The following is a 24,611-nucleotide window of genomic DNA, read 5'->3' on the forward strand; positions in this document are numbered from 1 at the left end:
TGCAGGAATTTTTCCCTGATGGTCTTAAGTAGAATTTAACCTTTGGCTCTTGTAAATACCTTTAGAATTCATCTGTACAACTTTCAAGGCACACACAGTGTTGTGTGTTTTTTCCTTTCTTATATCCATGCTGTTTGTTGAGGCTAAGAATTATCTTATTTTTCTTTATTTCCTCCACAGCTCTTTGGACATAGTAGGTCCTTAATTCCTCAGTGGAATCATCCTCTTTTATGAGGTGAATGAAGAAATAAAACAATTCAGCTTATGTCCTCAGAACTCATGAAGAAAGTACATTTATCAGTTGTCCAAACTCCCTTGCTTAAATTAAAGTAACTTTATGCTTTTGGCTAAATTAAGTCCTCCCTGGCCCTCTTTGAAGGATAACCTTGAAGACAGCCTTGAAGAGAATGCTTTGCTGTGTTGTCTCTGTGTGTGAGTGTGTGTGTATGAAGGTTATTAGAACAATCTACTTAGCAGATAAACAAATGTTTGGAATTACATGGAGTCATTTAAGCCTCAAAGCAAAATCATTCCAGCGCCTTTGTAGGGTTATTTGACAGGAGGGTTGGGGGCAGGGAAGCTATCCTAAAATTTGCAGCAGAATCTAATCCGTTATAGTCCTCGGACCCTGGATGAAGCAGATGCCCTGCTCAGTTATCCTTTCCGCATTGCCGTTTTTGAACATACAGCCCTTTTTCCATTGTTTTGAAGACACTAGACAGCTCAGCCAGAGACACAAGTGTCCTCTCTGAGCGGTAGTTGCCGAGTCGGCAGCGCTGGGATTAGAGTATGTGCTTTAACAGACCTTTCTCCTTGGGCAGAATACAGTTGGCTCACTTCGCCACCTTTCTTCCTTCCCTCCAAAGGATGCCAGGCACGCTAAATAGTGATTAAACAAAAGATTAAAATTCCATTTGTTTGTGTGTGTGTGTGTGTCTGAACACTAATTGATTCTTTCAGTGGAATGTTAAGTAAAAGCATGCAGATACCAGAAGCAGTTATTTAGAGCAGCCAGTCAGAATCCATTTCCAATTTACTGTTTAATGTGATTTCCCCCATCATTCTGCCAGCCTTCTCCCTACACTCTCCCTCACCTCCCTTGCCCTGTGCTCCTTTCCAGCCTCTCTGCTTCCTGTAGCAAAAGGACATCTGGGAACAGAGGGAAAGGAAAGTAGCAGAAGATGGTTGCTGAAGGAAAATAATCACGGCTTTTATAGACAAATCTGTGAGTCTGCAGAATTAAAGAAACTTAAAATTACCTCTGGATTGAAACCCAGACATGCTTTTTTGCATAACATGAAGTGATTGCCATTGCATAAGAATTGCTGTCTTTTGAGAAGCATTGTTCATGTTTTTCTTGTTGCGAAAGGTCTGTGGCATTTGTTTCTGTCGTACAATGCCACTATTAACTAAGGACTTTCTTCTTTCCTCAAGAACAGCGAATTTCCATGTGGGCACATAACCTGCTGTTAATGAGGAAACTCTCTAAATCCTGTTACCAGCAATAGCCGGTTGAATTGGCTCAGGTGTTCAATAGGTCCTTCTGCAGGGCTCCCAGTTTTATTATTAGATTCCCATCTCTCTCCTTTTCCCCCAAACATGACCATCACATACACCAGATCATAATCCTTCTCCAAAAATAACGTATTAATAGTTGCACTCCTTTACCGAAGGGGCCTAACTTTGTGCCAGACACTGAGCTTGATGCGTTGTATAGAGGAGTTCAGTTCATCCCCTCAGGTGCAGGTTAACCTGCAGGTTATTCTGATAGTTTTCCCTATTTATCAGTCAAGGAAACTGGGGTCCACCTGCCCAGGAAGTAAAACCTAAGTTTTTCCGTCTCTGGAATCAGAATGCTCTGAATCATCCAACTAGACTTCCTGCCCCATTAATGAGCCATCATTCATTCAGTCATTCACCTGGTATTTACTAAGGGCCTAAGGTATTGACCTAGGAATACAAAGTGACAGCTCAAAACAGATGTGCCCCTGCCTTCAAGGAGCTCACAGTCTAACCCAGGGAGAGAACAGCCAGATCTGGTTTGGTCTTTGGGGCTGACAAACTATGGGATTTTGGGCAAGTCTCTTCTACTCTGTTAGCTGCAGATTTCGTATCTGCAAGCGAGACAGCTGGATTTTGACAAGTGGTTTTCCACCTTTATTGTGAATCACATGGGGAATGTGTTTAACGACATTTTCCTGGCCTCCTACGCCCAGATATGTTGATTTCATAGGTTCAGGGTGGGGTCCAGGCATTTGTATCTATGATGAGAGCTCAGGTCTCCCAAGAACCATCCTTTGAGAGAGACTGATCTGGCTATAAAGCCATTAGCATCTACAAGGGATCTGTGTTGTCATGCCTGTATCCCCAGTGCCTGGCACAGAGTAGATCTCGATAAATATTTGGCAATAACTGGAATGATGTATCTGTGGGGCTTCCATGGGTGGATGTCAGAGACTTCTGATCAAAATTTTCATAAAGGTTTCTGGATAGGATTCTAAGGGCCCTTTGGGCTCTGAATGCTCAGTGGTTTTAGTATCAAAACCAACTCCTTTTCTGACCAAAAGCTCAGACCTATTATTGGAAATCTTTTTAACTTGTATAGTAAAATTTGAGTCCTGTATCAAGGTGATTTGATGAGATGTCAATTTACAGTAGATTCTTAAAATCCTAAAGGAGTTGGTACCCACATTGATGTGTAAACTCTGAAAGTGCTCCCGATAACACAGTTTGTGATTTTTCTTGGTTGATCTGAAAGTACCTTTTGGGCAGGTAGTGCTGTCTCTATTTTCCAGGTAGGAAAATCGAGGTGCCTGTGACTCTTGTAGCTTGTCCAAGACCACACTACAAGGGCTCTCTCCACTAAAACCCAGCGTGGGAGTCAAAGAACATAGCTCTTATTCTCTGGCCTGCTTATGTGGCCTTGGTTGGGTAGCTTGGCCTCTTTGGACATCAGTTTCCCCACCTGTAAGATAGGAGACAGGTGGACTAATTGTTTCTGAGCAGCTGCGTAGCTTGGTTATTTGAGGACCCCCCCAGTGACATGTTTAGACATGCAGAAGTCCCTATGGCAGCAAGCTCCGAAGTCCTCTTAGTTTAGGGAGGGAATAAGATCTACTGAGACCACCTAAAACAGGCCACCTCTGCAGATCATTCCAGAGGGACATGCGTCATTAAGGCAAAGGCAATGAGGTGGTAGAAGCTGTTAAGTGTGAAACTCCCAGAACTTTGGAATCTTAATTCTCTACCCTGTTGGTTCAGCAATTCACTGTTCATTCAAGGGAGTTTACCTCTATGCGGTCACAACTGTGGGATTCAACCCCGTGCCCTGTTCCCAGCAGTGTGAGAAGACTTTCACAAACATATGGAGGAAACAGTGTCCTTTCTGGACTCCTAGACTCTTGAAATGTCCTTGTAAATGTCGCCTCACCCTTGCTACTCAAAGTGTTTTTCGCACATCAGCAGCATCAGCCATCCCCTGGGAGCTTTTCAGAAATGCAGAGTCTTAGGCCCAGCCCCAGACCTCCTATGTCAGAATCCATGTTTAACAAGATCCCCACGTGATTGTACTGCACAGGAAAGTTCGAGAAGCGCTAGCCCTAACCCCACACTTGAGTCCCCTCCTTCACATCCTGATGAACAGGAGAGCATCCTATTCCTGGCCTCCTCTAGCTTCTTCCAAGTGCCCCTGTTTCACCCTAATACCAGTCCAACTTTTAGAATTTCTTCTCTATCTTAAACTAATCCCTCAATCATTCAGTAAGTTCTGCCCTTGGCACTCACGCTAGCCTCAGGGCCTCAGAGAACAAGACAGATGCTCCTGTGTCCCCCACAGCTTCCCATCTCCCAGTCCTCCTACAACACAGTTTCTAATCTTCCTCATACATACCTGTATGTGGCAGCCTGTTGCAAACTCCCTGGGGCCAGGAAAGTAAGACAAGTGAGAGATGAGAGCCAGGTGAAATGCAGTAAGGAGTGGCGGGGGACTGTGGCAAAGTGGAGAGCCATGTGCTGGCCCAGCTCGGTCAGAGCACTGACGTGTCTTTTGAGTTTTCAGGAGAAGCCAATGAATCTTGATAAAACAATAAGAAATCCCTCCATTTTTTTCATGCTGGCAGTTAAAAAAAAAAAAAAAGATCCTCAGAAGCCAGCAGATTGTGTTTGCCAGTGATCACATCTAAGGTTTTTGTGACCATTGATGATGAATATCTGCCCGGCTTGGATACAATAGCCCAGGTGTAGCCTGACCAGCACAGAGGAGGCAGGATTATGGCCTCCTTCGTTCTAGACCAGTAGTTCTCAAACGGGAGTGTGCATCACAATCTCTTGGAGGACTTATTAAAACCCAGATTGCCAGGCCCCACCCCCAGAGTTGCTGCTGCTACTTCCTGGGCAGGGCTCGGGAATCTGCATTTCTAACAAGTTCCCAACCGGTGTGGATGCTCCTGGTTCACGTTTTGAGAACCACTTTAGATTGGTTCCTTCCATTAAGGCAGCCGCGCTTTGCAGAACCTCTTTAGGTCCACCAGTGACCTAACGTCGTCAGTGGAAGTTCCCAGTCTTTGTGTAGCAGAAGAGGGAGAAGGAATTGGGAGGGAGGGCTGGAGGAAAGATTGCTCACCAGCTCTTGACCGACCAATCCTGACATCTAGAGGTAGAATACTTACTTCGGGTAGGTCCCTGACCCATTCCAAGATTCAGTTTCCCTGTTTGTGAAATAGGGCAGTGTCCTCAGCTCAGTTTCCAAGTATATGTGTTCACTTGTTTGGAGACTTGATTGTCAGTTTGTTTTTAGCAGAGGTCCTTTTAAAAATGAAATCCCACATAGAACTCCGGTATAAAAAACAGACAGATGCATTGCGGGTCTGATTGAAGGAGGGGAGTCAAGCTGTTACTCTCAGCCTCCACCTTCCCAAGGCAGCACTGAAGGGTCTCCTGTAGAAATGTAGCTCACCACAGTTGAAACCTGCTGAAGGAACTTCCAGCTCAGCTCCTGTGATTTCTAAGCCCCCGAGAACTGTTTGCAGGCACATGGCCTTTGTTTTTGGAGTTTTCTTTCCCTCTCTGACCACAACATCTGGCAGGCCCACTTTCAGAGTTTTCTTCTTGCAACTCAGAGGGGTCTGTAGGAGAGGGAATGCCAAGGATTGTCATTATCATTAGAGCCGTTGTGGAAAATCTGCTAACGCGAGAATCAGCCAGAGCCTTAATAAACAGGCGTGGGGATGGTTTTATTCCAGTGGCTTCTTGTTAGTGCTAATGTTCCAGCACACCACGCATTCAGGGCTTAGTTAATTATATAAGAAATAGGACTAGTGGATTCTGCATGCCACAGTGACGAGAACAGGTGTCTGGGGTTTTTAATGGGCAAGGTGAGGTGGAAAGCTGTTCTCATGTAGGTGAACACAGGTATTTAAACAGCCGTGTGGAGCAGTGTTACCTTGGGAAGACTCTTACTGAGCCCTGGGGCCAAGTCCTTAGACTCGACTCTTGGCGTGGGAAAGCATCTGACACCTTCTGATGACCCCAGACACTGGAATGCGGCCTCCTTTAATTAGGGGAACTGCTTCCTAATTGGCCCACCAGCATGGACTCACCTTCCGGAACACAAAATAAATGCCTTCCTCTCCCAGCCCCTGGCGACTATATATTCCTGTTTTCTTTCAGCCATCTAAGTGCTTGTTCAGACCTTCCACACACACTTGACAACTGTTCCCCCTCTTTGGGACTGGGCCTTCTTTGGGACTGCAGAGATGACCAAGACCCGACTTCTCTTCCTGTGCTCTGTGCTCCTCGGGCCCAGCCCAGCCCTGCCGTGCTCCACCTGCACCTGGAAGGCTATGCCCAGGCGACGTGCTCTGCCTGCCTCTCATTTCGCTTATCTGAAGCCCAATCCAAAGGCACCCATGTCCATAAAACCTTCCCCAGTTCTCCCAGGCAGAAGCGAAGTCCCCTAGCACTTTCTCCAGACCTCTCGCCCAAAATTCACTGCTTCTGCCCTGTCTAGTATGGAGCCGCTAGCCACCTATGGCTCTTGAGCACTTGGAATGAGGCTGAATGGAGATGAACACAAGTGTGAAATACACACACTGGATTTTGAAGACTTAGTCCAAAAAAAAAGAAAGAATGTAGAATGCCTCAACACTTTTTTCCACTGTGTGTTGAAATGATACTACTTTAGATGGAGTATATGGAGCTAAATGAAATGTATCATCAAAACTCACTTCACCTTTTTTTTTTTAATTTGGTTGTGCCGGGTCTTGGTTGCGGCACGTGGGATCTTTAGTTTCTTCATGCGGGATCTAGTTCCCTGACCAGGAATCAAACCCGGGCCCCCTGCATTGGGAGCATGGAGTCTTTTTTTTTTTTTTTTTTTTTTTTTTTGCGGTGCGCGGGCCTCTCCCTGCTGTGGCCTCTCCCGTTGCGGAGCACAGGCTCCGGATGTGCAGGTTCAGCGGCCACGGCTCATGGGCCCAGCCGCTCCGCGGCATGTGGGATCTTCCTGCACCGGGGCACGAACCCGCGTCCTCTACATCGGCAGGCGGACTCTCAACCACTGCGCCACCAGGGAAGCCCTGGAGCATGGAGTCTTAACCACTGGACCACCAGGGAAGTCCCTCACTTCACCTGTTTCTAAAAACATTTTTAGGGCTTCCCTGGTGGCGCAGTGGTTGAGAGTCTGCCTGCCGATGCAGGGGACACAGGTTTGTGCCCCGGTCCAGGAGGATCCCACATGCCGCGGAGCGGCTGGGCCCGTGAGCCATGGCCGCTGAGCCTGCGCGTCCGGAGCCTGTGCTCTGCCACGGGAGAGGCCACAACAGTGAGAGGCCCGCATACTGCCAAAAAAAAAAAAAAAAATTTTTTTTAAATGTGAATACTAGAAAATGTAAAGTTACATATGCAGCTCACCTAGGTGGCTCATGTTATATTTCTGTTGGACAGCATCACACCTACCTCTTTCTCTCTTCCATGAAAGGAATGTCTGTCCATCTGTTTTCTCTGCCACGGGTTTGTAAGTTCCAGGAGGATGGACACTGTGTGTCATCTTTCTGAACTTTGCACACCTGGCTGGCACGGAGCAGGACTAACAAAGCTATACTGAGGATATTAATAAATGAACCAATGATGACAGACATTCAATCAATACTGAAAGCTCCCTTAGGCAGTGTAATTTCTGGGTCTCTGTTATTAAACTTATTTCCCCTTTTCTTCTATCTCACAGTTTTTGTCTTTTTATAAGGGCTCACACAATCAGCAAAAGAAGACCTTTTTCTTGGGAGATGGGCAGAAGCTGAAGGACTGGCACGACAAAGAAGCCATCAAGAGGGATGCTCAACGTGTAGGTACGAGAGCAGAGCATCCTTGGACGGTCCCCTGGCGAGTGTTTGCGCACGCGCATGTGTATGTGTGTGCGCGAATGTGTGTGTTTAACAGGGGTATCTGGACCTCCTGTTGACTCCCTATCCGTTTGCCGTCATCCTTCCCCTGGTTCCTGGGATCCCCCGCTTCACCTGTTAGCTGACCCCTTTCTCCACTCACACCACCAGATCCACTGCCTTCGCGACTTTGCCCTGCTACCTCTATGGTGATAGAAAATGTCTCCCTCCTCGAAGATATTTTACCACTAAAATGAGGAGCAGTAATCATAAGAGCCAACACTTATTGAACGCGTATGGTGAACAAGGCCCAAGGTCCACACTTTTGTTGGTGAAACTCCTCACGAACCTTTGTAGCACATTTGATGAGAAGGGACCTGGAGCTCAGAGAGGTGGGGTAATTTGCCTATAGTCACACAGTGAGAAAGAGGCAGGCTTGGGACTTGAACTCAGGTCTAGAGGGCTGAGTTGATCCCTACCCAGCACCATAGCCACAAGGTTGAATGAATCTAGTGGGCTTCAGCTGAAGTTTTCTTTGCCTAATTAGCCTTTGGAACTGTTCCTGTTACACTGCAGAGTTGGGAAGGGGTGGGGTGACTCGCCACATAATTTCTGTGGCGAGTCATCTCAAGAGAGCCTGGGCTAGGAGCCAGGAGAGCAGCTCAGATACCACCTACCAGCCATGTGACCATCAGATAAATTCCATCTCCTGGAGCCTCGGTTTCCCCCTCTGTCAGCGGGGCTCATGCTTCGTACTTTGATAACCTCAGGGTGTTGTTGTGAAGGTGACAAGCAAAGTACAATTTACAATACTGGAAAGCACCGTAGAAATATAAGGGATTGTATTTTATTCATTTTCATCTCAGGGGTACCCACCACTATTGATTTTTTTTTTTTTTTTAATTATACTATGACAAAACCAGATGACAGTAAGGCTCTGAATAGAGCTGATGTAACAACTGATGGTCACGGAAAGCGAAGACAGGACATGCATTTTTCTATATGCCAGTGATTTAAAATGAAGGGGATTTAAAATGTTTTAAAATTTTTTTTTAATTTTAAACATTTAAAATGTTTCCTTAAGAAAGGAAACATTTGAAAATAGCTAATTTTCCAGGCAGTTATACCGGAATTATTGGAACATTGGGCTAACTAGCCAGAAAAGTGTAAGCAGTGGCGACATTATTGAGAGTAATAATAACCCTTAATCATAACCCTCCTTAATCATCACATCGAACCTTCTCATCCCAGGGAATACAAAAGGCAAAACTCAAGACGTAGAAAGGCTAAAGGCGCTCCTGAGATGACACAGCTGGGAGCAGCAGGGCGGGCTTCAAACTCCACTCTGCCCAGCTCCAGGGCCTGAACTCTGAGTCACTCCCCTGCACTGCCTTCCCGAAGCTTCCCTCCCCGCCTGGACAGATGCTTCTGCTCTTCTTTTTCTGCCTATTACATTTGTGTCCCTTGCAGGATCTGTGCTGGGCACTGGCCAGCAGTGTCTTATCACAGAGCAATGCAAGTTACAGGTGGCGGAGTCCTCTCTCTCGTTGGGCTGGATTGGAGTAGACACTACCCCTGGGCTCCCCTCTTTGCTTGCACCTTCTCATCAAGCTGATGTCAACATTTACTTTGCAAAGTAAATGGGGTGTTGCTCAGTCCGTGGGCTCCAGAAGATGAGGTGATGTTGAATCAGCTGACTTTTATTACCCTTTCTTCCAGACCCTTGCCAATGGCAGATGCTTGGGCTATGCTTGCAGGGGTTGGGGGACATTCCCACGTACCATCTGCACCCTGGGAACCCAGAGAGTAATTTCCTAGAGCATCAGGGACTCTTTCCCCAGATGGATTGTAAAGAGAGAGGAAAACTGGTACTGGATCCACCCAAATCCATTGCTCAAAACAACACTTTTCAGGCAATCCAGGCCTAGGCTAGGCAAATCTTAATTTGTTTGCTGGCTTAAAAAAAAATCAAAACATCTTTTATCATTTGTGGCAATTTTGATTTATATATAAAGCTTGCCTTGCCTGGAGAGTAATCATAGTATTTCCTCACATGGTTAATAGGGTTCATAGTTTACAGAAAGCTTTCATGTATGCAACCTCTCATTTGACTTTCTCAGCGTGGTGTGGGTACCAGACAGGAACAAGCTACAGTTCAGAGAGGTAGTACTGGCCCAAGGTTGATCAGCTTATAGGCAAGTGACCTGGCCTCTCGTCCAGGTGATCAGACTTCAGGGTCAGGGATGTTTGGGGCTCCTGGCAGAGTGGGGGAAGCATGGGCTTTGGAGCCCAGAGACCTGGTTTTATAGCCTTTCTGCGTCCTGGTTTATCTGTCTATAGAATGAGGTCTCGTATGCCTACCCTGACAACTTTGCTGGGGACATTAGATGAGAACAGGTCTGAAGTGCATGATACGCCCATGGCTGAGTCTCATTCCCCTCACCTCTTTAGCCCTGCAAAATCTGGAGGAACACTGTATATCAAGTGTAAAGTTCTATCTTGGTGATTTAACCATATTTTTCATCTTCCCTTCCCCACTCCATTTAATTGGCAACACTGACTTTGCTCTTTGCTCCTAGGAAACGGAGAACAAGGGAGGCCCTTCCCCATGACCGATGCTGAAAGAGTGGATCAGGCATACCGAGAAAATGGATTTAACATTTACGTCAGTGATAAAGTCTCCCTGAATCGCTCTCTCCCTGATATTCGGCACCCAAAGTGAGTATAACATCTCTCATCTTCTGGGATCTAAGGATTTTGCCCTGGGCTCTTGTTGAGAATTAATTAAAGAAAAAGGTACATAAAGCACTGCTGGAGGAGATTTCCTCCTGTTACCCAGGGCCTTCGTGCACAGGTTCGTGTGATCAGATTCTCCTAGAATTTAGAACTGGTGTGGCCGAGGGACAATATTGTCTCTCCAAAAGAGCTGGTCTCCTTCCTCTTTTCAACCAGCGGAAACCATGACCTCTGTATTTCCTTTTTTGACTCTAGCCCACAGGGAAGTCCAGACCTCAATTTGCAAGACAGTTGCAGCAGCCATTTCAACCCTCCCTTTCTCCACCTTCTTTGTGTGACATTTTAATTTTTTTTAATCTTTATTTTAGCTATCCTGTGCACCTGTACATCTATATGTTGGTTATAAGCTATCTCAACTCACTTTGAGAGAGGACATATCATAATGATTTTAAAGATAACAGTGGTAGCTAACATTCTTTGAACAGGTAGCGTGTGTCAGGCACTTCATTTGCATTGTCTCAGGTCCTTGTGATGTAGGTCCTGTGATGATGCCCATTTTTACAGATGAGGAAACTGAGGCTTAGAGGGGTATTATAACTCATGTAGGGCCACACTAAGAAGCTGAGCCAGTTCTTGAGCTACAGTTCAACCAAAAACTATACTCTGGATCTTAAGCCATCCTGCCTCCCCTTTTTAATAGGAGTACTGTAGTAGTCATGGTGATTTTCTAGCAGAGGGGTATCTCTTAAAGTTGCTGTGCATTAGAATCACCTGGAGGGCTGTTAGTTCGAACACAGGACCTTGAGCCTCACGCCAATAATCCCTGATTCAGTAGATCTGGGTCGGGGCCCAAGAACTTCATTACAAGTAAGCTCCCGCATGATGTTTGTGGGGTCACACTTTGGGAACCACTGCAAGCAGAAGATTTCAAAATTGTTTCTTCACGAAGGCAGTACTGAGTAGAAGTAGAGCATAAACTGTTTCGCTCAGGGACTAAGAAATTAGAAGCCGGGAAAAGATAATAAAAGCTAACACTTATTAGGTACTTACTGTATGCCAAGCATTATTCTAAGCCAGCTGTTCTCAGAGTGTGGTTCCCAGGCCAGCAACAGCAGCATCACCTAAGAGCTTGTTAGACATGCAAACTGCTGGATCTCAGCCCAGGTCTACTGAATCAAAAGCTCTGCACAGGGGCCCAGCCGTCCGTGTTTTAACAAGCCCTCCAGGGGATTCCAATGCAAAGCTGAAGTTTTATGTATACATTCTTTTTTAATATTCTTTTCCATTATGGTTTATCACAGGATATTGAATAGAGTTCCCTGTGCTCTACAGTAGGACCTTGTTGTTTATCCATTCTAAATGTAATAGTTTGCATCTACCAGCCCCAGAACCAAGGGTACTTTAAGTACATTAATTCAGCCAAACCTTCCAAAAACCCTATGAGATAGGTACCTTTATTATCACCATTTTACAGATAAGGAATTGAGGCCAAAAAAAAAAAAGTTAAATAGTTACCGTGAGATGATACAGCTGGTAAGAGGTGGCGCTAGAATTTACATGCAGGGAGTCTGACCTAGAATCCCTAAGTCATAAGGTCTTTCCACCTATAAGGACTCAGTTGGTAGAATGTAATAATAAAGAATCGCGACAGCATGTGTGGCTACTTACAAAACGCTTCCTGCCCGCTTAAATCTTTCAGTTCCTGTAATAGTACTTTGAGGTTGGCGTTTTTATTATCATCTCCACTTTGTAGATGAGGAAAGCACACAGCTAGGAATCCCCAGCCGGAAGGTGTGCTGCTTGCCCAGGACGGGGCCCAGTTCGCAAGGATTTCTTGCAGCGAGAGGAGGGAGCGAGGGCCTTGCAGGGCTTGCTCGGGCGTTTGCTCTTCGTTTCATGGTCTTCACTGTCAAGCCCGGGATTTTTTTCACCTAAGCCTGAGAATGTAGTTCAGATATTACTGATGTTGTTGGATTCAGAACCGTGACCCGACTTTGAGGGTCAGAAACTCAATTTGTATGTTTAGCCCCTCGCAGAGTTCAGAATTCTGCACTAATTTCATCTTTCTAAGTCTGGGAAAGAAGTTTCATCTGGGAGCATTATTCTCTTACCTCAGCTACTGCTCTGTGGTTCTGTAAGTTCTCAACTCTGGCTATACCTGGGGTGGTTTTAAAAAAATACAAAAGCCGGGCCCCTACCCCAGCCACTGGAGTCTGAATCTCTGGAGGGATAGCCTGGGTCTGAGGATCTTCTGAAATCTCAGAACGTGATTCTCGCATATAGCCAGGGTTGAGAACTGCTGGTGTGAAATAAGGAATATTTTTACAGTGAGAGAGAGATGCTTTCATCCATTCATTCATCTGTTCGTCCAGTAAATGTATATTCATGGTCTTCTGTGTACCAAGCCCTGTGCTGAATACCAGGAACACAATGATAAATGAGCCATTATTGCTGCTTTGGGCAAGAGCAGGGGGTGGATGGCAGGAGCAGGTCATTACCCCACAGGTGAGAACCAGTGAGGGAGTAGGCACAGGGTGCTTTGGAACCCCAGGGGACACCCCCACCCGACACCAGCCTCTGCGGGATAGGACTAAGCAAGACGGTGCTTTGCCTTAACAACTAAAGGGGCGAGTCTCCCAGCTGTTAGAGGGAGAGCAAGGGGCGGGGAACAAACCCTTTTGTCTCCCAGTGCAGTGCTCTCTCCCGACAGTCCAGAAGAAGAAAGGTCTTCATAATCAAGGAAGGCGTCCTTGGACCCACAGATAGGTCTGTGAATAGAATTCAGGAGGGTCTGTAAACTTGGATGAGAACAACATTGCATTTTTCTTTTCATGAACCTCTCACTGAAATCTGGTGTTCCCTTCAGTTATGACTGTAGACAACGAAGCACCTATGATATCTTCACCAAAAGAAATCATTTACTTTCCCATCACTTTACAGATATCTTGAAATGTCACAGATACTCATCACTGCTTTGGAATAAAGGTAGTTTTTAGAACTTCCACTAGATCTTGTCATTTAATGTGTTAATGAAGAAGCACATTTATGACTCTATTTCAAATTCTTTTATTATTTTGATAACAGTATTTCAGTCTAACTGGTTTCCTTTACAAGCTCATCTATTTTATTTTATTCATTGTACACACTGTTCTGAGAAGTGACGATAGGCTTCACCAACCTGGCAGAGAGGTTCAGGGTTTGGGTTTAAGGGGAGGAGGCCCAGTTCTGGGTGGATGTGAATTGAGCCTAAGGCTCTTCTGTATTACCAGCCCACCCACCCAACCAGTGTCCAAGTTATGGCAAAAGATGTCGCTAAATCCAACGCTCCTGACACCCACCCGTTTTTAGAATCCCGTGTGGAAGCTGACTTTTTTTTTTAACGGTAAAGATGGATTTTATAAAATCATTAAGCTGCTTTACTTTACAATTTGACGGAAGGGGCTACAGTGGAATTTTGCAGAGCTAAGAAAATTGTTTACATTGCTCTGATAAGAAGCAATTTAATATGAACATCTATAAACATCCATTTCACATTTGCCGTAGTTTGTTGTTAATTTTTTCATATGAAAGTTTTGTTTTTTTGCTTTAAGTCTTGAATATGTATTCATTAAGACTCATTTAAGCACTAGAGCACTGCTAAAATTCCCTGATTTAAAATATCGGTTTCTGATTACATAACAAGACCTCAAATATTTGGCACCTATACAACTGGCACCTTTCAACAAATGGAATTCTAGGCAGAAGTTAAGGAGAGCTATTGAGAAAAGCCAAAGGCACTGAGTTCAGAGAAATTTCCTGGTTGGGCAGGTCTCTGTAAAAGCAAAGTGTTCTGGGATTGATTGAAAAGAAAAGCATGCAACTAAGCACACTCCATCCTGTAGGGTCACAGGGCAAATCAGCATTGAAGCTGAGCTGAAGAGGAGAAGGAGAGCAGTGATGAGCAGGCAAGAGGAAGGGCAGCAGGAGGAAGAAAAAATATCAACGGGAAAGGAGGGAAAGGAGGGTTAAGGCATGATTGGTATAAGATAGACCAGTGTGAAGAACAGGAAAGGAAACATCAAGAAGGGAAAGAAGAAAGCAGAAGGACAATGGTGTGAAAAAGAGGAAATAAAAATATGAAAGATCCAAACCGAGGAAAAATGGAATCTTATCCAGAATATCTTATTATAATACCTGAAAGTTAAGAATCAACTCTATTTAATCTGTATTAGTCCACATTGGCAAATAGCAGCACTTATTATCTTTTTTAAAAAATTATTTATTTATTTATTTATGGCTGTGTTGGGTCTTCGTTTCTGTGCGAGGGCTTTCTCTAGTTGTGGCAAGCGGGGGCCACTCTTCATCGCGGTGCGCGGGCCTCTCTCTATCGCGGCCTCTCCCATTGCGGAACACAGGCTCCAGACGCGCAGGCTCAGTAGTTGTGGCTCACGGGCCTAGTTGCTCCGCAGCATGTGGGATCTTCCCAGACCGGGGCTCGAACCCATGTCCCCTGCATTGGCAGGCAGATTCTCAACCACTGCGCCACCAGGGAAGCCCCCAGCACTTATTTTGATAAGATAAAAACTCAAATTGCTTACTCAATTGCAAGAAACTGTCTCACATGGATTATCCCATTGGGAAGCTGACTTTTCCTAAATGAGTTGACAGATGTCTTGAAGAGCTTTTCTTTTTTTCCAGGGAAAGTGGGGTGGCAGAATCTTTCCTGCAGTTTGACAGCAGAAATGTGTGAAGAAGTTAGAGCAGTCAAGCCACTCAGTCCCTCCTGTTGCTTTTAGCTTAAACAGCTTCTCTGGCAGGAGCTGAGGTTTATATTTGCCTTCTACTCCTTCAAACTGAATTTTGGCAGCAGCCTGTCAAGGACAGGACCAAGGGGCTGTTTGTTTGTGCCAGCTGCATTTGCTTCCTCCAGAAGCTGCACCAGGGAGCGTGCAGCCACGGAGAGTGGAGACTAGGTGGTCTGGCCCCACTTTCTGGGTTTGCATGTGGGAGGTGGCCAGCTGGCTCTGAGCAGGCCTGCCCTTGGCCCCTCCTGCCAAGAGAACAGGAACAAGGATGGCTGGTGGGCTGGCCCACTTTTCTTCTCCCCAGGAGCCCTGCTGGGCTGCGTGGCAGCCACACATGGAGGCCCCCTCCAGGGCACAGAGCTGGTAGGAGCGGAGTCCCAACTGCTGGAAGTTGCCTGGGTCTAAAAGTTCCTGGGCACACCCCTCCGTTGGATGATCAGCTTCTTCCGTGCAAAGATTATCCATGGTGGGGGTGAAAGCAGTCTACAATCCTGACCTGCTTTCTCCAGTCCATGAATATAGCTTCCAGTAATGAATGAACCTGAATGGCATCTATGTCACAAGAAAAGGCCCGAGTCTACCAGATTCTTGGTTCCATGTTCCTTCTTGATTTTTCCTTTTTGTTAAATTAACATGGTTACTTTATGGTATGTGCTCAGTTTCCTCAAAAGAATTTATAAGCTCATATTATTATAATAGGCCTGGATTCTGTTGAGTGCCTTTACATCCCCACAGGCTACAAAAGCAGCAAGGAATCTTCATTCTCAAAGAATGAAGATCACTGGAAATAGTAACTATGTAGGTAAATACATATAATTTTTTCTTACTGTTTAAATCTTTCAAAAAGATATCTGACTGTGTAACCCAAAATAATAACATATCCTTGTGTTTAAAGCATAGATAAAAGTAAAATATATCCCACCATAAAGGTTAGAGGGGAGAAATGTAACATAGTAAGGTTCTCCTACTTACGAAGTGGTATAATGTCATTTGAAATTAGACTTTAAAAGTTAAAAGTATATAAAAGTATGGGCTTCCCTGGTGGCGCAGTGGTTGAGAGTCCGTCTGCCGATACAAGGGATGCGGGTTCATGCCTCAGTCCGGGAGGATCCCACATGCTGCGGAGCGGCTGGGCCCGTGAACCATGGCCGCTGAGCCTGCGCGTCCGGAGCCTGTGCTCCGCAACAGGAGAGGCCACAACAGTGAGAGGCCCACGTACTGCAAAAAAAAAATAAAAATAATAAAAATAAAAATAAATAAAAGTATATACTATAAACCCTAAAAGGAGCACTCAAATGACAAAACAAAGAGTTGTAGCTAATAAGCCAACAAAAGAGATAAAATGGAATCATGAAAAATATTCGGTTAATCCAAAAGAAGGCAGAAAAGGAGGGAAAAAAGAACAAAGATCAGAAAGGAGAAGTTGAAAGCAAGTACCAAGATGATGGACTTTAACCTAACCATATCAATAATCACATTAAATAATCACAGTAATTACTTTAGTGGAAAAGCAGCTTGTCCGATTAGTTAAGAAAGCAAGATCCAACTACATACTGCCTGCAGGAAACACACTTTAAAGATAAAGATACAAATAAATTAGAAGTGAAAGGATAGAAAAGATCTTCTGTGCTAACATTAGTCAAAAGAAAACTGGAGTGACTATATATTAATATCAGTCAAATAGATTTCAGGACAAAGACAATTACCAGGGATAAAGAAGGTCATTTCATGATAAAGGGATCATTCATCAAGAGGACATAGCAATCTTAAATGGTTAAGCAACTAATAAGAGAGTTTTAAAATACATGAAGCAAAAGCTCATAGAACTGCAAGGAGAAATAGACATAGCCACAATTATGAAATTTCCACACCTCTCTCTCTCAATAATTGATACAACAAGTAGACAGAAAATCAGCAAGGATATAGTAGAGTTGAACAGCACTGTCAACCAGTGTGATCCAGTTGACATTTGTGGAACACTTCACTCAGTAACAGCAGAATATACAATCTTTTCAAGTGCGTACATAACATTTACCAAGATAAACTATATTCTGGGCCAGAAAACAAGTCTCCATAAATTTAAAAGGATTCAGGTGACACAAATTATGTTCTCTGACCACAGTGGAATTAAATTTAGAAACCAATAATAGAATAGTGTCTTAAAATTTCCAGATGTTTGGGAACTATGTAACTCAGGAATAACAGATGGGTCAAAGAAGAAATCAAAAGGAAAATTAGAAAGTATTTTGAACAGAATGATAATGGAAATAGAATATGTCAGAATTTGTGGGCTGTCACTAAAGCAGCATGTAAGGGGAAATTTTGTAGCATTAAATGCCTATATTGGAAAAGAAGAATGGTCTCAAATTAATGACATCAGCGTCTACTTTAAAAACTAGAAAGAGTAAGTTAATCCAAAATAAACAGAAGAAAGGAAATTTTTAAAAAGATCAAAGCAGAGATCAGTGAAATAGAGAATAGAAAACCAATAGAGAAAAATCAATGAACCCAAAAGCTGGTTCTTTGAGGTGGTCAATTAAATTGATGTCTTAGCAGCCTGATAAAGAAAAAAAAGAGAGAAGACACAAATTATCAATATCAAGAATGAGAGAGGTGACATAACCACAGATTCTATTACTGTTGAGAATAATAAAATAATATTCTGAACAACTTTATTCCTATAAATTCAACAACTTAGATGAAATGACAAATTCCTTAAAAGATACAAACTCCCAAAACTTACTCAAGAAGAAATGATTCATTTAAATAGCCCTATATCTAGTAAAGAAATTGAAATTATATTAAGAACCTTCCCACAAAGAAAACTCTGGGCCCAAGTAGATTCCTTGGTGAATTCTACAAAAATTTAGGAAATAATACAAATTCTACACAACTCTTCCAAAAAGTTAAAGAGGATGGAGTATATTCCAACTCATTGTGAAGAAGCCAGCATTACCCCGATACCAAAACCAGACAAAGACAACACAAAAAAGAAGATTACAGGCCAATATCTCTGATGAACAGAGATGCAAAAATCCTCAACAAAATATTAGCAAACCAAATTCAGCAATATGTCAAAAAGATCATACAACCGTGATCAAGTGGAATTTATTCCAGGGATTCGAGGATGGTTCAACATCCACAAATCAGTCAACGTGATACACACCACATTAATAAAATGAAGGATAAAAACCATATGTTCATCTCAGTAGATACAGAAAAAGCATTTGGTAACATTCAACACACATTTATGATAAAAGCTCTCAATACAGTGGGTGTAGAAGAGACGTATCTCAACATAATAAAGGTCATATATGACAAACACACAACTAATATCATACTCAGTAATGAAAAGTTAAAAGCTATCTCTAAAATCGGGAACTAGACAAGGATACCCCTTCTCACCACTCTTATTCAACATAGTATTGAAATCCTAGATAGAGCAATTAGGCAAGAAAAAGAAATTAAAGTCATCCAAAATGGAAAGGAAGAAGTAAATGGTCACTATTTGTAAATGACATGACTCCACCAAAAACCTATTAGAAATAATAGAATCCAGTTGGAAATGGATTTGTTATCGTGGTTTGCTAAGCATTGCAGTATCCACAACATCCGGATAAAAGGGTAGGGAATCAGGAAGAGGGAGAGCACTGAAGGGGAATCGCTCCCTGGACCCAGAAGAGCTAGAAGCTGAGAACCTATTGAGGGACCACCACCTTCCTCCCATGATAGTGTGGCCTTGGTGTTGCTGGGGGTTGAGAACCAGGAAAGCCTGATGTTTATAAATATCTGCAGAAACAGACAGGGAATCTTCTGGAATGGTGATGAAAGCTCAAGCAGGAAAGGCCTGGGGTGTAAAAGAATTGAGTTTTTCTAGCCCAGAAGGCATCACCAGTTGTGCATTCATGGGACCCCAGGGGACCAAAGGAAGCTGTTGGCAGAGCTGCTGTCTGTGTTCTTGGGCTCCTGCTGCATGGACACCTCATGAATGTATTCAGAGCTAATTAAATCAGGAATTTAAGGCAACCGTGTATGTGTGTTAAGGGCTCCTTTCTCATTCCTCCATCCCCGATCTGTTGCCCACCAAAATGCAGCCTCCTCCTACTCATTTATACTAAAATGATCAAATGTCAGTCCCTGCCTTGAAGAGATCTCAAGCCTATTAGTCAGTTGAAAGTTTCTCTGCAAGTCATTCACTCATTAATTAAGCAAATACTTATTGGGTGCCTACCATGTGTGTTTATTACTTCCTAGCCTACTAGTGTAGGCTAGTCCCTGGGAAAACAGCAATGAACAAAATGGGCAAAATTTCCTTCCCTCCTAGAGCTTACATTCTACTGGGCTGGGGAGGTCATAAACAAACAAATTAATATATTTATTTTCCAGTGATGTAGGGAAAGAAAGAAGCAAAGTAAGAAGTAGAAAAAGTGATGGGAGAGGCTTCCCTGGCAGTCCAGTGATTAAGACTCCGTACTTCCACTGTAGGGGGGCGTAGGTTCGATCCCTGGTTGGGGAACTAAGATCCCACATGCCGTGGGGCACGGCCAAAAAAAAAAAAATTGATGGGAATAAGGTGTATTTTATTTCAGTGGTCAGGGAATGCTTCGCTGATAAGATGACATGTGAACAGAGAAATGAAGAAGTGAGGGGCCTAACAAGGCAGTTAACTGGGGGAAGAGCCCTGCAGGCAGAGGAAACAAGTACAAAGGCCCTGAGACCATCATGCTTGGCTGTGGTACCCAGTGAGCCAGGAGGAGAGATGAGAAGCAAGGCTGGAGGAGTGTCAGGGTCATGGTGGGACTTTGGCTTTTACCAAAGTGAGTAAGATGGGAATCCCTGGAGGGTTTTGAGCAGAGAACGCCATGATCCCGATTTTCACTTTCGAAGGATCCCTTTGGTTGCTATGTTAGAATAGACTGAGGTGGCCAAGGGTAGAGACAGGGAGAAGAGTTAGGGGTATATTACAGACTCAGACCACGGTGGGAGTAGAGATTACCAGTGGCCGCATTCTAGATATACTTTGAAGATGGAGACTACAGAATTTACTTACAGACAGTATAGATACGAGAAAAAGAAAGGAGTCAAGGATAACGCCAAGGTTTTTGGCCAGAACGACTGGGGAGATGGGGTTGCCATTACAGAAACAAAGACTTTGGGAAGAGCAGGCTTGGGGGAAATCAAGATTTGTATTTCAGTCAAGGTTAAGATGTTCTAAAAACATCCAAATGATGATGTCAAGTAGGCAGTTGAATAAATGATGCCATTTGTGTTGTGAAAAATGGAAATGGTGGTGGGATCCTTTTTTGATTATATTATACATTATATTGTGGTTTTAATTAACTCACTTTCCTTGAATAGCAAAAAATGTCTGAGGCATAACAGACAGTAAATCTAAAACTGACCCAGGATCAGCTGTGGTCTGTGGTGTGGTGTGCAGGATGATAGTTTGTGTGCCACATTCAGGTCAAAGTGAGGGCGGTGCACACCTTCTAACATCTACAATGGGAGTGAATGGCTGGAGTCTGTGCCCACCCATCTCCCACCCCCCACCCCCACAGTGCCAGGAGGTATGTCAGACCCTCTGTACAACAGTGACAGGCTTGGAAGATACATTTAGTATGTATTAGCAGTTCTTACCCTTTTTATCTTGATTTGAATGGTGGAGTAAGCTCACTTGACACTTCTGTAATGGAGTGCTTGAGTGTAAGATTAGCGCCCCAGAGATCCTCAGGGTGAGAGAGATCCAGACTCCCTAGTTTGGCCGGTTGTTAGCAAGGCAGTTGTGTAGGGAGGGGCAGGGGGCAGAAGGAGGCTGTAGCCTGAATGATTTGTGAGCTGGGAAAGGAAAAAGTCCAGGTTTCTTTCTAGCATCACTGATTCTACAGGAAACTTCAATCGGCTCTCCTCCGAAATTAAATTTCTCTCTTCTGAGCAACAGTGTTTCTTCTAAGACAGCAGTTATTGATCCATCAGACCTAATATTGGGATTTAAAGGTGCTCATAAGCCTTAAAATGAAATGGCAGCCAATAAACTTTCTCAAATTGACTCCTTTTCTTGTAATTTTTTAAACAGATTTCAGTGAATTCAGCCTTTTGGTGAAATTACAGAGATAAATGGCTTATATGTAAAAATGGCTGCCTGTCAACTGAAAATCAAACGGGCATGTATCCCATATGATTTACGCTGGGTGAAAAGCACTCGACATCCACATGAGCTGTTGTGTAGCACTACACAGCCTCAGCTCACTTGTTCCCACTTTGAGGTTTGGTGTGACGACGTTTTTCTTTCCTTTATGTCTCAACATCATCTTCTCATTTACAAAAACTCTGTCACAACTCTTTTGTGATTCTGGCCTCTCTGAAATCGTTTGTGTCTAACGGGGATTACTAGCTCCATTTTACAGATGCATACACTAAACCTCAGGGAAGCTGAGTTCTTTGCTCCAGTTCACACAGCCTGTAGAAGACAAAGGAGACTCACACCTGGACCCCAGCCTGTGTTCCTTCTGCTGCATCACACAAGACTGAGACCCATTCCTCACAGGGAAGGAAGCAGACATTTTTACATTTGGATCCTTTGTGCATGAAGGTTCGTGGGCCAGACGTAGCGAGCAGGGTTGGCTAGATAAATGGACACAGCCCAGGCACTGCTTGAGTTGCCTTTCACTCCCGCTGCTGAAGGTAACATATGCTTGTCCAGGAGCAGATAAATCGCCCTCAGTAAAATTGGTTACAGAGATGAGTTTGATTTCTAAGTGGTATTGCCCTCGAAAGGATTTAAGGAAAAAGAGAATAATGACTGGAAGATAAAGACAATTATCAATTCTCTCCCTTCATTAAGATGGTATCACGGGCAGAATGATGATAAGAAAAGCGAAGCAGCTCAGCTTAGGAGCAATGTGACATAGACTAGAACATAACTCCCTCCCGATTGTAAGCCTCCTTCTCCACACCTTTCTGGGGGACAAAATCAATAGTGCCCCCACCCAGCCAGCCACCTGCAACCCTGAATCTGCCCAGGTAGTGAATGGTATCAGTTTAGCATTCTGTAGACTTTTCCTTTGTTTATGCAACATATGGAGACATAGCAAGAGGTTTGGGGTTTTTTGGTTTGGGGTTTTTTTCCTCCACAAAAATGTGGTCATACTATATGTATTTTATTCTACAGGTAGGTTTTTCTTGCTTATATTATGGTCACTTTTCTAAGACATTTCTAATAGCTGTATAATATTACACAGGAATCTCATAAATTCAACCATTGCTGTGTTGACAGGCATACAGGTTGTTTCCATTCTGGAAACACTGGCAAAAACATCCTTGAACATGTTTCTTTACATTTTAGTTTCTTCTTTTCTCCTCTTGTCATGAATCATGAAGAATCTTGATATTAAAGCCCATTTCCTCCTAACCTTGTTGGCCTGGCATCTGGCATCTAATGGGAGGTGTGGTCCTTATGGTGGTTATTTCATGCTGATAATTCCGGACCTCTTGACCTCACCTACCGTATTGATTAACCAGAGTTCCTCCTTCCTGCTGTCAGCCTGTGTTTAAAGTTTGAGCACGTGGAACACTGCATGTTACGTCTGCAGAAGGACCAGTTTTATCATGTGGGACAGCCATGTGAAGAAACTGTTGGATTTTGCTGTGTGCTTTAAAAATTTTTGCTGTTGTTGTTGTGGTTTTTACACCTGTCTTAAAACTGGATATGATCTGAGCAAAGGGCTTTCCAAAATGTGAGTTCAAAGGGAGAGGCAAAGACTGCACAAACCAAGATCCTTTAAATACTGCTCGTACCTGAAGTCTCTGGTACAGGTTAGGGGGCACAAAACGGGATGAACTGGTGGTGCAGAGGTGCATAATTGATACTAATACACTTTGTTATTCTCTTAACTGCCTGTTGAGAGGAGGGAAGAGCAGGTGGGTGCAGCAAAGCCTCCCCTAAATGGAAAAGGACCTTCAAAAAGATGTCAGCCTCAGCACATGTTGTCACACTAATTTTCCGGCTCCTCTGGTTCCAGCCAGACTGTGTTAAAGAGAAACCCACGCCTGTCTCATCCCCCACAGAGCGAGAGAGAAGGGCTGGGGAGCTGAGCCTCAGCTGTAGAGAAAAGGCTTGCTGTCGGGTATGTCAGGAGAGGGCCCAAACCTGCATCTGTAGGGATGATGAGGGTGAAGGGCAGGAGTTTTTCACACTCTGCCCACTAAGATCCAGTTTCTTCCTTTTGTTCCAGAGCCTGGAGCTATTTATAACTTCCACTAAGCTTCTTGGGGGCTCCAGAGCCCATAAGACATAGTCTTCCTGAGAATGTTGTATTATAAGGAATTGTCCTTTATACAAAATACAGAGGGGAGAATTTCAGAATTTTGAACTTAAACCATTTGCTGGAAAATGACCTACACCGTGGCCTCGGGGAGGTGGAAACTCACATGTCTGAGCCAGGTGCTATACCAGGTACATTCACATATGGTATGTCATTTATTCCTTGGGACAGCCTTAATAGGAAAGAGTTATATCCCCGTTTTACCCACATGGAACCTGAGGCTTAGGGAGGCTGTGACCTTCCCCAAGTGACACACTTCTAAGTGACAAAGGTGAGATTTGAATCCGGATCTGAGGGTCTCTTCAGCTCATGTCCCTTCCCTTACCACAGTTTCCACCTTGGAAAGTACCCTTACTGAAGCCCCTTGCCCTTTCCTGGGATGGCCATCCCTGATTCCAAGAGGATCGAAATCAGGAACATTCTCTTTGCTGTGAGTTCTCCTCCACATTTACCTGTCTGCAAGGCTGGAGCTAGCTACTTCTCCCTCCTTGTGGCTGTTTTAATTGTCCATTCTCACCTAGTTCTCCTGTCATCCTCCTGGTGTTACCATCCCCACTTCACGGATGAGGAAAATGAGTCTCAGCAAAGGATGGAAAGCTGCCCCAGGTCTCACAGCTGCAGAGTAGCACAGTCGGGATTTGAACCCAGGCCCAGAGCACTCTTGCTCCCTTAGGCACATACAATATTGGGTGTGTTCATGGACTTGCACTTCTTTTTTAAAAAAATATCTATTTACTTATTTATTTATTTTGGCTGCGCTGGGTCTTAGTTGCGGCATGTGGGCTCCTTAGTTGCAGCATGCAGGCTCCTTAGTTGAGGCATGCAGACTCTTAGTTGCAGCATGCGGGCTATTTAGTTGTGGCATGCAGACCCTTAGTTGCAGCATGCGAACTCTTAGTTGCAGTATGCATGCGGGATTTAGCTCCCCCGACCAGGGATCGAACCTGGGCCCCCTGCATTGGAGCAGGGAGTCTTATCCACTAGACCACAAGGGAAGTCCCTGGACTTGCATTTCAATTTGGTCTGTGGATAGTGTCCCATGTTAGGGAATTAAATTTTTTTTTTTATGTTCCCTTCAAAATGACTGGATTGTTCTTTTTCAAGGTTGACTTGGAGAGAAAATTTTTGAAATGCTTCCCTTTGATTTTGACTTCTTTTCTTTCTTATTCTAGTGCTCCAGCATTAAGCCCTGAGGGTACATGTTAAGGGCCAGTATATTCGATTCATCTTTACGCCCAAGGGCTCAGAATCCTTTAGGGAATATTCAACTGGGGGCTGCTCAATCCCCAGTGAGTCCTCCTACTGCCTCCCACCCCTCACCTCAGCCCTCAGCCCAGGCCACTTTCTCCTAGTCAGTGAATGATCAAAGTTCTCTTCCTGCAGCATGAGAGAGG

At 44.1% G+C, this 24,611-nt stretch overlaps 1 protein-coding gene across 2 annotated transcripts in view; it reads left to right on the forward strand.

Moving 5' to 3' along the window:
* The window catches only part of GALNT10 (polypeptide N-acetylgalactosaminyltransferase 10), a 226,527-nt gene that overhangs the window by 104,513 nt on the left and 97,403 nt on the right, over positions 1-24,611 (forward strand). For both annotated transcript variants that reach the window (XM_030834194.3, XM_030834195.3), the window contains 2 exons: positions 7,241-7,343; positions 9,956-10,094. In XM_030834194.3, the coding sequence (XP_030690054.2) occupies positions 7,241-7,343; positions 9,956-10,094 (242 nt within the window). The remainder of the gene's footprint in view (positions 1-7,240; positions 7,344-9,955; positions 10,095-24,611) is intronic.

This window comes from Globicephala melas, chromosome 3 (genome assembly GCF_963455315.2).
Source record: "Globicephala melas chromosome 3, mGloMel1.2, whole genome shotgun sequence".
NCBI classification, from domain to species: Eukaryota; Metazoa; Chordata; class Mammalia; order Artiodactyla; family Delphinidae; genus Globicephala; species Globicephala melas.